General features: G+C 44.5%; 1 protein-coding gene across 3 annotated transcripts in view; it reads right to left on the bottom strand.

The window, feature by feature from the left end:
• Positions 1-12760, bottom strand: part of LOC115137202 (inositol 1,4,5-trisphosphate receptor type 1-like) — a 156219-nt gene that overhangs the window by 108520 nt on the left and 34939 nt on the right. For all 3 annotated transcript variants that reach the window (XM_065027815.1, XM_029673420.2, XM_065027808.1), the window contains 6 exons: positions 12498-12613; positions 11883-11969; positions 7347-7505; positions 2169-2267; positions 1218-1301; positions 960-1106 (listed from right to left, as the gene is read on the bottom strand). In XM_065027815.1, the coding sequence (XP_064883887.1) occupies positions 960-1106; positions 1218-1301; positions 2169-2267; positions 7347-7505; positions 11883-11969; positions 12498-12613 (692 nt within the window). The remainder of the gene's footprint in view (positions 1-959; positions 1107-1217; positions 1302-2168; positions 2268-7346; positions 7506-11882; positions 11970-12497; positions 12614-12760) is intronic.

Genomic DNA, 12760 nt, shown 5'->3' with positions numbered 1-12760 from the left:
CAACTATGGAAAAGGCTTCAACTCAATGAATGGGTTCCCAGATACCAACGGAGCAATAAAAGCCCCATCCCAAAACGAGTTCAACTATGGAAAAGGCTTCAACTCAATTAATGGGTTCCTAGATACCAACGGAGCAATAAAAGCCCCATCCCATAACGAGTTCAACTATGGAAAAGGCTTCAACTCAATTAATGTGCAGGTGATAGGTTATGTGACGCACAAAAGACGCTGCTGAATGTGGTGGCAAGGTGGCCCGGTGCAACGCGCGGCTCATTCATTCTGCACAACAGCAATGTTGGCCTCTACGCCTATAGGAGAGAGCTGTTGAGGATGGATGGCTTATTGGTGAGTGTTGCCTACTCATTTTAAGTATATTTGCCATTGCTAAAGCAACTTGAATTATCCTAATGGGCCTCTCTGTTTGTTCAAATGTGTACTGGTCAAGCCACAACTAACACCAACACCTTTATTTCAGGTCTCGGAAAAGTTTTATGCTTCTTAGCTTTTTTTGGTTGCATATCATGGTACGGCGTTGTATATTTCCCACAAGCTTTAAAGGGATGATTTTGACCATATATGGTTAATTAGGGGTGTTTCGCAATGCAAATAGACAAGGTTGTGCACGAGCACTGAGGCTGAGAACAATATTGATTAATATCATTGGAGATCTCCTACAGGTGTGCGTATGATGCCCGGTATGATGGTTTGATAAATCACACTTTCTTTGCAAACGGACATTCTAAATTCTGTTTCTAAGTAGCATTTTAGAATAGTTTCACCACAAAATTTATAAATTAGGCCCCAGGACTTATTCAGGGAAACTAGCTTTGGAACAACCTAAAGAATGTCATGGCAATGCAAAGTTATCGTAAAAACCATATCCTTAAATATCAGTGTCATATGTGATTATGTACCATGAATTTCACCATGTATCTAATATCTCATTGTCCTAAGCTCACCTCCACTTCCCACAATGCCTTGCTGCTAGTGGCGGAGGTGGCGGACTGGCGTCCTGTAGTCCTGAGAAAGACGTACTCCTTCTTCTTGAAGTCGTCACATGTCAGGAACTTCTCCTGCTCTGCATGGAACAGCCGAACAACATCCCCCTTGCAACACAAACACAGACACCAGTCAGTAAAATGAGGGCAGGAGAGCCATCTACCCTGTTTGTGTTATTGTGTCCCAATACATTTCAATCAACTAATCAGAGTACCTACCCCTTTAAGAATAGTCTCCTTGTTGTCACTCCATTTCATGAACAAAACTACTTTCCAACTTGTGTTGCAGTTTACAGAGTTCACCTGAAAAACAAAATGATAAGCATGTGTGAGTTGTGTCAGGAAATACTTGGTTTAATTCTCAGTTATACAGTTGGGATAGACTTTTATTCACATCATCAAGTTTGTCTTAAAAAAGTGACATCAAAACAAATGAGCCTGCACCTTTTTGTGCATGTGGGTTTGTACAGGCTTGCAGGAATGGAGAAGCTCAGTAAATATGCTAGAAAACATTGGGAACATCTGCTCGTTCCATGACAGATTAAGCAGGTGAAGCCAGGTGAAAGCTATGATCCCTTATTGATGTCACTTGTTAAATCTAACTCCATCAGTGTAGATGATGGGGAGAAGACAGGCTAAAGAAGGATTTTTAAGCCTTGGACATGGATTGTGTATGTGTGCCTTTCAGAGGGTAAATGGGCAAGACAAAAGATTTAAGTGCCTTTGAACGGAGTATGGTAGTAGGTGCCAGGAGCACCGGTTTGAGTGTCAAGAACTGTAACGCTGTAACCTTGTAGAGTCCACACCCTGTAAAATTAAGGCTGTTCTGAGGGCAAAAGGGGGTGCAACTGTAATTTGTCTTTATGGCTGTTGAGCTTTAAGAATGGTGTATGTACTAGCATAAACAACCATCACTTCATTAATTCAAGACAATCCATTCTTCACATATAGCAAGGATCATTAGTACGCAACAAAAATAAAACAGGAACTAATGAATGCGTTTCCTCATCTTTGAGAGGACAGAATGAACAATAACAAAGCACAGTTCTCAGCATAGTTAAAACCTGCACTACTCAAGGAAGTGTAATGTGCAGGGACACCTTGGTTAATAAAACAATAGAGACTTTCCCAAAATGGATTCTGTTCCACAAGATGAAACATGTACTCTACCTCATTGCATCCTGGGTTGTCGACCAGCTGATGGCTGCTGGCGTGAAGGGGCTGTCCAGCGTTCACAGGGTTAAGGACCACCTTGTCACCAATCACCACCTAGACAGACCGGGGAGCAATCAATAGCATTATTATACACACACAGTATAATCAACTACACAGAATATCACGGCCACACATGCTCACACACAAACACACATGTACATACAGAGACATGGACACCGAGACACAACAAACAGAGAGACAGTCTGATTGTGTGTCATTGAGTATTTTACATGCACACTAATAATTCAATATTAAACTGATTATGGCAGCAGGCAGATTTTGCAATAGTCATATAAACACCTTACTCTGAATATCCTAAGTAGCGTGAGGTCAAATTCTAAGTAAGCATACCCTGCTTTTCTGAGCATTATTTTGAAATTATTAGGACATGTAAACACCTTCAAAATCTGCGTTCCAGCGGTGTATGTTAGCTGCGCATGTGCTCACACCAGCCGAGAGCCTCCTCCTTTTGCGCGAGTGAAGTGAGTTCAGAACAACTGAATGTATGCATCTTAGAGGTAGTAGTTTTCACTTACAAACTTTATATGTCCCAACTCAGAATCAAATATGCTTCCCAAACATAACATGTTCCCTGTGGTAGAACGTTAATATTGATTGCCGATTTCCTGCATTTTCAGAGTGCTTTCAGGTAGATGGATATCAGATGCGTCCATGTAAAACAGGATTATTTAGGGAAATCGCTCTTCTTACAAAGCATGTAAACGTTTTAATCGAAGCATTATATTAAATATGTATCCACAATAATCACTTTATTGTGTGCGTGTAACTGCCATCATTATCATACACTGCTCAAAAAAATAAAGGGAACAGTTAAACAACACAATGTAACTCCAAGTCAATCACACTTCTGTGAAATCAAACTGTCCACTTAGGAAGCAACACTGATTGACAATAAATTTCACATGCTGTTGTGCAAATGAAATAGACAACAGGTGGAAATTATAGGCAATTAGCAAGACACCCCCAATAAAGGAGTGGTTCTGCAGGTGGTGACCACTGACCACTTCTCAGTTCCTATGCTTCCTGGCTGATGTTTTGGTCACTTTTGAATGCTGGCGGTGCTTTCACTCTCGTGGTAGCATGAGACGGAGTCTACAACCCACACAAGTGGCTCAGGTAGTGCAGCTCATCCAGGATGGAACATTAATGCGAGCTGTGGCAAGAAGGTTGGCTGTATCTGTCAGCGTAGTGTCCAGAGCATGGAGGCGCTACCAGGAGACAGGCCAGTACATCAGGAGACGTGGAGGAGGCCGTAGGAGGGCAACAACCCAGCAGCAGGACCGCTACCTCCACCTTTGTCAAGGAGGAGCAGGAGGAGCACTGCCAGAGCCCTGCAAAATGACCTCCAGCAAGCCACAAATGTGCATGTGTCTGCTCAAACTGTCAGAAACAGACTCCATGAGGGTGGTGTGAGGGCCCGACGTCCACAGGTGGGGGTTGTGCTTACAGCCCAACACCGTTCAGGACGTTTGTCACTTGCCAGAGAACACCAAGATTGGCAAATTCGCCACTGGTGCCCTGTGCTCTTCACAGATGAAAGCAGGTTCAAACTGAGCACATGTGACAGACGTGACAGAGTCTGGAGACGCTGTGGAGAACGTTCTGCTGCCTGCAACATCCTCCAGCATGACCTGATTGGCGGTGGGTCAGTCATGGTGTGGGATGGCATTTCTTTGGGGGGCTGCACAGCCCTCCATGTGCTCGCCAGAGGTATTCTGACTGCCATTAGGTACCGAGATGAGATCCTCAGACCCCTTGTGAGACCATATGCTGGTGCGGTTGGCCCTGGGTTCCTCCTAATGCAAGACAATGCTAGATCTCATGTGGCTGGAGTGTGTCAGCAGTTCCTGCAAGAGGAAAGCATTGATGCTATGTACTGGCCCGCCCGTTCCCCAGACCTGAATCCAATTGAGCACATCTGGGACATCATGTCTTGCTCCATCCACCAATGCCACGTTGCACCACAGACTGTCCAGGAGTTGGCGGATGCTTTAGTTCAGGTCTGGGAGGAGATCCCTCAGGAGATCATCCGCCACCTCATCAGGAGCATGCCCAGGTGTTGTAGGGAGGTCATACAGGCAGGTGGAGGCCACACACACTACTGAGCCTCAATTTGACTTGTTTTAAGGACATTACATCAAAGTTGGATCAGCCTGTAGTGTGGTTTTCCACTTTAATTTTGAGTGCGACTCCAAATCCAGACCTCCATGGGTTGATAAATTTGATTTCCCTTTGTGTGATTTTGTTGTCAGCACATTCAACTATGTAAAGAAAAAAGTATTTAATAAGAATATTTCATTCATTCAGATCTAGGATGTGTTATTTTAGTGTTCCCTTTATTTTTTTGAGCAGTGTATATATGATCATGTAGAAAACCACTGATAGCACTTGTACATACATCAGTGTTCTCCAGTGTCCTGATCTACAGAGGCCCCGGCAGAGCTGCTATACACTACAGCTCAGGCACACGCCCACAGGGAGGGGTCAGATTAGTTTAGAGCAGAGGAAAGGTGCCATTCAAGATAACCAGAAGCTCTTGACTTCTGGTAACTGTTGATTGCACAATGAAAGAGAACAGCTGTCAACAGCTGCCCTGACCTTAAATATCTCTGTTTTCTATATATTTTGGTTAGGTCAGGGTGTGACTAGGGTGGGTACTCTAGGTTTTTGTATGTCTAGGGTTTTTTGTATGTCTAGGGTTTTTGTATGTCTAGGGGTTTTGTATGTCTATGTTGGCCTGATATGGTTCCCAATCAGAGACAGCTGTTTATCGTTGTCTCTGATTGGGGATCATATTTAGGCAGTCCTTTTTCCCAATTTCTGGTGTGGGATCTTGACTATGTGTAGTTGCCTGTCAGCACGCTATTGTATAGCTTCACTTTTCGTTGGTTATTTTGTTAGTTTGTTCGGTGTTCATGATTTTAATAAAGAGAATGTACGCATACCACGCTGCGTCTCCTTCATACGACAAACGTGACAGAAGATCCCACCCAAAATGGAACAAGCAGCGTGTACAGGAGGAGTGGACTTGGGAGGAGATTCTAGAGGGAAAAGGACCCTGGACGCAGGCCGGGGAGTATAGCCGACCTAAGGAGGAGATAGAGGCAGCGAAAGCGGAACGGTGAGGATATAGCTCAACGGAGCAGGCACGAGAGGCAACCCCAATATTTTATTTTTGGGGGAGGGGGAGCACATGGAGCGAACCGGAGCCAGTCAGGGAGTCTGATGAGGAGCTCGATGCAAGATTCCGGAGAGAGGTGCTAGCATTGAGAGCGCTGCAGAGCGGGCGTGCTGAGGTGCGTGTCATCAGCCCGGTGTCACCTGTACCGGTCCCACGCATCAGGTCTCCAGTGCGCCTCCACAGTCCAGTACGTCCTGTGCCTCCTCTCCGCACTCGCCCTGAGGTGCGTGTCATCAGCCCGGTGCCACCTGTACCGGACCCACGCATCAGGTCTCCAGTGCGCATCCACAGTCCAGTACGTCCTGTGCCTCTTCCCAGCACTTGCCCTGAGGTGCGTGTCATCAGCCTGGTGCCACCGGTACCAGTCCCACGCATCAGGCCTCCAGTGCACTCCACAGTCCGGAGCTTCCGGCGACGGTTCCCAGTCCGGACCTCCTGGCGACGGGCCACAGTCCGGAACCTCCAACGATGAACTGCAGTCCAGATCCTCCAGCGGTGGTTCCCAGTTCTGAGCCTCCGGCGATGATCCACGGTCCGGTTCCTCCGACAACGATCAGTGTAGGGAGTGGGGATTGCGTCCAGAACCGGAGCCGCCACCGAGGGTAGATGCCCACCCGGACCCTCCCCTATAGGTTCAGATTTGTGGTTGGGGGGGGGGGGTACTGTCATGCCCTGACCTTAGATATCTCTGTTTTCTATATATTTTTGTTAGGTCAGCGTGTGACTAGGGTGGGTACGTTTTTGTATGTCTCAGGCTTTTTGTATGTCTAGGGTTTTTTGTATGTCTAGGGTTTTTGTATGTCTATGTTGGCCTGATATGGTTCCCAATCAGAGACAGCTGTTTATCGTTGTCTCTGATTGGGGATCATATTTAGGCAGGCCTTTTTCCCACTATCTGGTGTGGGATCTTGACTATGTGTAGTTGCATGTCAGCACTCTATTGTATAGCTTCACACTTTGTTTGTTATTTTGTTAGTTTGTTCGGTGTTCATGATTTTAATAAAGAGAATGTATGCATACCACGTTGCGCCTTGGTCTCTTTCATATGACGAACGTGACAACAGCTGTGGTCTTATAACAGCCAGGTGAAATCCTGCTGCCGCACAAGATGTCCTGCCACACAGGTCTGAGATGTCTGAGCACTACCACCGCATAATTAATTCCTGTCATCATCCACTATCCTCTTAATGTATATAACTAGTGCTTGGTGCTATCTAACACCAGGCAAATAATGATAACACATTGGTTGACTTGTTCACATCAGACCATGTTGGCTACCAAGCACTAGGTGGCCACAGTGGACCATCTCATCAGCACAGGAATCATTCAGCCAGAAATACCCTAATGGCTAAAGCTAATGAACTTACCTACGGTAGCCTACTTGCAATTGAACTAGTACACACCCTGAAGCCATCACAATGTCAAAATAGGTAATGATATATTCATGTATTCGTACAACTTGTCAATTCTATACACCCCTGATTCTATTTATAAAGCAGGTAAGCTTAAGTAGCATCAGGCGTTAACAGAGGAGTGCTGTCCAAGAGATCCCTGTGTTAATGATTTTTGCTCTGGCCACTGACACCAGGAGCTTTAAGAATCTTGTGTGCCAGACTCACCATGTGAACTTTCAGTGAGATCTTTACATGTTAAGCTCTTAATCACTCTTAATCTAGACGCCTACTGACAATACAACTTTGACCAGCTAGCCTGAATGTTAAAATGCTAGGCATATCCACCAATTAAGAAATTGAAACCTGAAGAGAACAATACTGATAGCTATGAATCAGAACAATCAATGAGCATCACGTCTTGCTCTTGAGAATAAAGGATGTTGTCTAGGCTTTATCATTGTTCTATAGAGAGACATGACAAGACTTCCTATCTGACCTTTGACCCACACTACAGCCAACCCTGGGCTAGACACTCACACTGTCTCCCAGGGAGCGCAGTTTGTAGAAGGGCTGAATGTAAAACCAGGAGCCCTCGTTGCCTGCAGAGTCCAGCGTCACCCTCATAGCATTCTTCTCCAACAGGGCAGGGAGTCGCTTATTCACCGTCAGGTACTTATTACTTTTCAAGTGCAACAGCTGAAACAGTGGCAGACAACAGACACAGTTATAAACTCATACATGCATGTAAACATAATAAATGTACAGATGCATGTCACAGTCTGAGTCTATCATGGAGTGTATCTACAAGGAAAGTTGGAGTTAGATATCAAATATTGGCACAGTGGCCATTCGTAGATATCCCCAAAGAAACATAAAGGTTTAAACACCGTTTCCCATGCTTGTTCAATGAACCATTAACGATTAATGAACATGCACCTGTGGAATGGTCGTTAAGACATTAACAGCTTACAGACGATAGGCGATTAAGGTCACAGTTATGAAAACTTAGGACACTAAAGAGGCCTTTCTACTGACTCTGAAAAACAACAAAAGAAAGATGCCCAGGGTCCCTGCTCATCTGCATGAACGTGCCTTAGGCATGCTGCAAGGAGGCATGAGGACTGTAGATGTGGCCAGGGCAATAAATTGCAATTTCCGTACTGTGAGAGTCCTAAGACAGCGCTACAGGGTGACAGGACGGACAGCTGATCATCGCAGACTATGTGTAACAACACCTGCATAGGATCAGTGCATCCGAACATCACATCTGCGGGACAGGTCCAGGATGGCAACAACAACTGCCAGAGTTACACCAGGAACGCACAGTCCATCCATCAGTGCTCAGACTGTCTGCAATAGGCTGAAAGAGGCTGGACTGAAGGCTTGTAGGCCTGTTGTAAGGTAGGTCCTCACCAGACATCACCGGCAACAGCGTCGCCTATGGGCACAAACCCACCATTGCCGGACCAGACAGGACTGGCAAAAGGTGCTCTTCACTGAGGAGTTGCGGTTTTGTCTCACCAGGGGTGATGATCGGATTCACATTTATCGTCGAAGGAATCAGCGTTACACCGAGGCCTGTACTCTGGAATGAGATCGACTTATTTCTCTGCCATTATTTCTACTTTTTAACTCGGACAACTTGTTCTAGGTCCCAAAAAACAAAGAGATCTGTTGAATCTGACAATAAATCTTGATGGTTGTACAGTCGTCTCAAATAAAACTGTGAAGGACCTTACTCTGGACCCTGATCTCTCTTTTGACGAACATATCAAGACTGTTTCAAGGACATCTTTTTTCCATTTACGTAATATTGAAAAAATCAGAAACTTTCTGTCCAAAAATGATGCAGAAAAATTAATCCATGGTTTTGTTACTTCTAGGTTAGACAACTGCAATGCTCTACTTTCCGGCTACCCGGATAAAGCACTAAATATACCTCAGTTAGTGCTAAATACGGCTGCTAGAATCCTGACTAGAATCCAAAAATTTGATCATATTACTCCAGTGCTAGCCTCCCTACACTGGCTTCCTGTTAAGGCAAGGGCTTATTTCAAGGATTTACTGCTAACCTACAAAGCATTACATGGGCTTGCTCCTACCTATCTTTCTGATTTGGTCCTACACGTACGCTAGAGTCACAAGACGCAGGCCTCCTAATTCTCCCAAGAATTTCTAAGCAAACAGCTGGAGGCAGGGCTTTCTCCAAAAGAGCTCCATTTTTATGGAATGGTCTGCCTACCGATGTGAGAGACGCAGCCTCGGTCTCAACCTTTAAGTCTTTACTGAAGACTCATCTCTTCAGAAGGTCATATGATTGAGTGTTGTCTGGCCCAGGAGTGTGAAGGTGAATGGAAAGGCTCTGGAGCAACGAACCGCCCTTGCTGTCTCTGCCTGGCCGGTTCTTCTCTCTCCACTGGGATTCTCTGCCTCTAACCCTATTACAGGGGCTGAGTCACTGGCTTACTGGTGCTCTTTCATGCCGTCCCTAGGAGGGGTGCGTCAGTTGAGTGGGTTGATTCACTGATGTGATCTTCCTGTCTGGGTTGGCGCCCCCCGCCTTGTGATTATTATTATTTGACCATGCTGGTCATTTATGAACATTTGAACATCTTGGCCATGTTCTGTTATAATCTCCACCCGGCACAGCCAGAAGAGGAATGGCCACCCCTCATAGCCTGGTTCCTCTCTAGGTTTTGGCCTTTCTAGGGAGTTTTTCATAGCGACTATGCTTCTACACCTGCACTGCTTGCTGTTTGGGGTTTTAGGCTGGGTTTCTCTACAGCACTTTGAGATATCAGCTGATGTACGAAGGGCTGAATAAATACATTTGATTTGATTTGATTGGAGGTAGAGGGTCAGTCATGGTCTGGGGTAGTGTGTCACAGCAGCATCGGACAGAGCTTGTTGTCATTGCAGGCAATCTCATTGCTGTGCTTTTCAGGGAAGACATTCTCCTCCCTCATGTGGTACCCTTCATGCAGGTTCATCCTGACATAACCCTCCAGCATGACAATGTCACCAGCCATACTGCTCGTTCTGTGCGTGATTTCCTGCAAGACAGGAATGTCAGTGTCCTGCCATGGCCAGTGAAGAACCCAGATCTCAATCCCATTGAGCACGTCTGGGACCTGTTGGATTGGAGGGTGAGGGCTAGTGCCATTCCCCCTAGAAATGTCCGGGAACTTGCAGGTGCCTTGGTGGAAGAGCAGGGTAACATCTCACAGCAAGAACTGGCAAATCTGGTACAGTCCATGAGGAGGAGATGCACTGCAGTATTTAATGCAGCTGGTGGCCACACCAAATACTGACTGTTACTTTTGATTTTGACCCCCCTTTTATCAGAGACACATTATTCCATTTCTGTTAGTCACATGTCTGTGGAACTTGTTCAGTTTATGTCTCAGTTGTTGAATCTTGCTATGTTCATACAAATATTTACGCATGTTAAGTTTGCTGAAAATAAATGCAGTTGACAGAGAAGAGGACGTTTATTTTTTTGCTGAGTTTATTTCTCACGGACCTTCATTGCTCCATAATTTCAACCAATAAATAAATCAGGCATGTTTACTCTATTGACCTCAACCAGCCTCACCGCCTCAAACAGGTATTCTACATCTGCATTGCTTGCTGTTTGGGGTTTTAGGCTGGGTTTCTGTGTAGCACTTTGTGACATCGGTTGATGTAAAAAGGGCATTATAAATACATTTGATTGGTACTGTGAGACTAGACCTTAACCAACCTTTCTGATTGTGGTTGTTTGTTTTGAGGGAGAAAGCAGCGACTGAAAAAACTATTAGTTCAAAATGTCTCAGACAATTACAGATATATGCGTTTACAATGCATTCTGTCAAGTGTTGAGCTACCCACTTACTAGTGTAGTAAGACTGTGTTAAATATGAAACACTGGCAGAGGAACACGGCTGTACCCTACTGCCCTCAATACCTTTCCTGTCATCACACCACTAAAACACATAAACCCCATAGGCCTACTGTACAACTTCCTCAAATACAGTTCTGAAAGCATGAGCACCATTTTTCACGAGACTACTGTCCTAAAATATATGCAGGTGTTTTGCCTTTTTAGATTATAGATATCGCTAATACAATGGGTCTGTCACTTGACAGGGGAGAGTTGAGTAAGTTGAGCCATTTTTACATTCGGCATCACTCCTTCAAGGAAAAATGTTTGTTCTTTCTAACAAAGATATCTACATATATTTCAGGATGTTGTGTATCCCCCCCAAAAAAAATCTGAATTTATGTGAACATTACAATTTTCAACACAATCGCTTTTTTGTATATTAATAATTTTAAGCATCTTTTAACACAGGCTTAACACCTAACTTTTAACATATTCCAGGCCCTGTTCTTACCTCATATCTCAGTTATAATGCCTTGCATTACACCTGGGAAGAAAACACTTCAATTTGCTGAACTTCCATTGGCTCAACTTACCCCAAGGCAAACATTTTGACTATGTTAGCCCCCACAGCTACAACGATACACTTCCATGCTAGGTTTAGGAACTCATACTGAAGCTTATAGAGACCCCAACTGATGAATAGAAAATATAAATAAAAATCTACTTTGGTTTAGATACAAGCATCGTTAAACCTCTAACACAATGCATTAATTTCACTTGGTGAAAATACATTTTTGGGACCAAACTTGCTTTCCACTTTTTCCATGTGTTTTCTTGCTTCACAGACTCCACAAAATTACGACCTCTTCCTAAATATTTGATCAAATTACTGGTTTTCTGTATGGTTTCCTAGAAACAAGGGCCCTCAACTTAACCCACTCTCCCCTACTATAGAGCACATCTACTTCTAGTGGTCCATTAGACCGGTTTCCCTGTGACCTGATAATCTCACTTCTGTGTCGTAAACTTTCACTGGTCAAATATGCAGAGGATGATAAGGCCTGGATGATAATTGTCTGCATTAATGGAGGAGCTGTATTGCCTTTCTGCTCCAGGCTCTTCACTAACTGTAATGACACTGTCACGGTATGGCTATACCAAGCTCAATCTCCTTGTTACCACGTTACCCTTACTCTTCCTGGTCATACCTGAATGACATTTCCGTATTGGATTACAGTTCCTAGCAGCTTTCGGTTCTCAGATTCATTCTGTTTCTTCTCCAGATCAGCAGCATGCTGAAACATAGGGATAAAATATTATGTCAGACAATACAATAGCCACAAACGAAAGAGAAAACTCAACAGACCGATTGTCGGTCTGCACAGTTCGGGGCCGGATGTTCGCTGTTCATTCGCTTGCTGTCTACGCTGTGTGTTTAAATGGGACCACCCACCGTTGGTGATTGCTGTCATTTTCACTTGTTTCTACATGTAGAATCGGTTTGCACTTGGTATGCAAATTACGGCCAGTACTCTGTTCAGAGGTGCGAAGTACTCTTGGGCCAGAGACGCTCGACAATCCTACCGGTCTGTCCATGCCTTTAGATTTAGTGCTCCAAAAACACATTAAGAATAAGATGCAGTACTTTATGAAATACCGATCTGGCTTTATGGCGTGTAATAAAAGTGGAGAGTGTCTCACTTGTAATGATTTTCTCGACCTCAACAACACGGCAACACATGCAGATTAGAAGCAGAAAGCAGAATGGGAAGCAGTTGTGTTAGAGAACAATGAATAGAAACCAGTGGGATGAGGGTACTCACGTGGAGTTTGTTCAGTAGTACTGTGTCAGTGGTGCTGTTTCCCCCTGGTTTTGCTGCCTTCCAGAACTGTTTCTGTGCAGAGTACCTGTTCATGGGGCACAGCTTGAAAAGGCAGTCTGGAAAGAAGAACAGAGAAGGAGAGTCAGAGAAAAGATGTGCTGATTTATCATCAAATCCATAACATTGAGTGCATGATGAATAAAGTGGTGGGAATATTTACCAAAAGGGCATGGAGGAGTAATTGGTTGTCAGTATAACAACAT

Source organism: Oncorhynchus nerka, linkage group LG2, assembly GCF_034236695.1.
Source record: "Oncorhynchus nerka isolate Pitt River linkage group LG2, Oner_Uvic_2.0, whole genome shotgun sequence".
Lineage (NCBI taxonomy): Eukaryota > Metazoa > Chordata > Actinopteri > Salmoniformes > Salmonidae > Oncorhynchus > Oncorhynchus nerka.
This window is presented reverse-complemented; position numbering and strand designations above follow the sequence as displayed.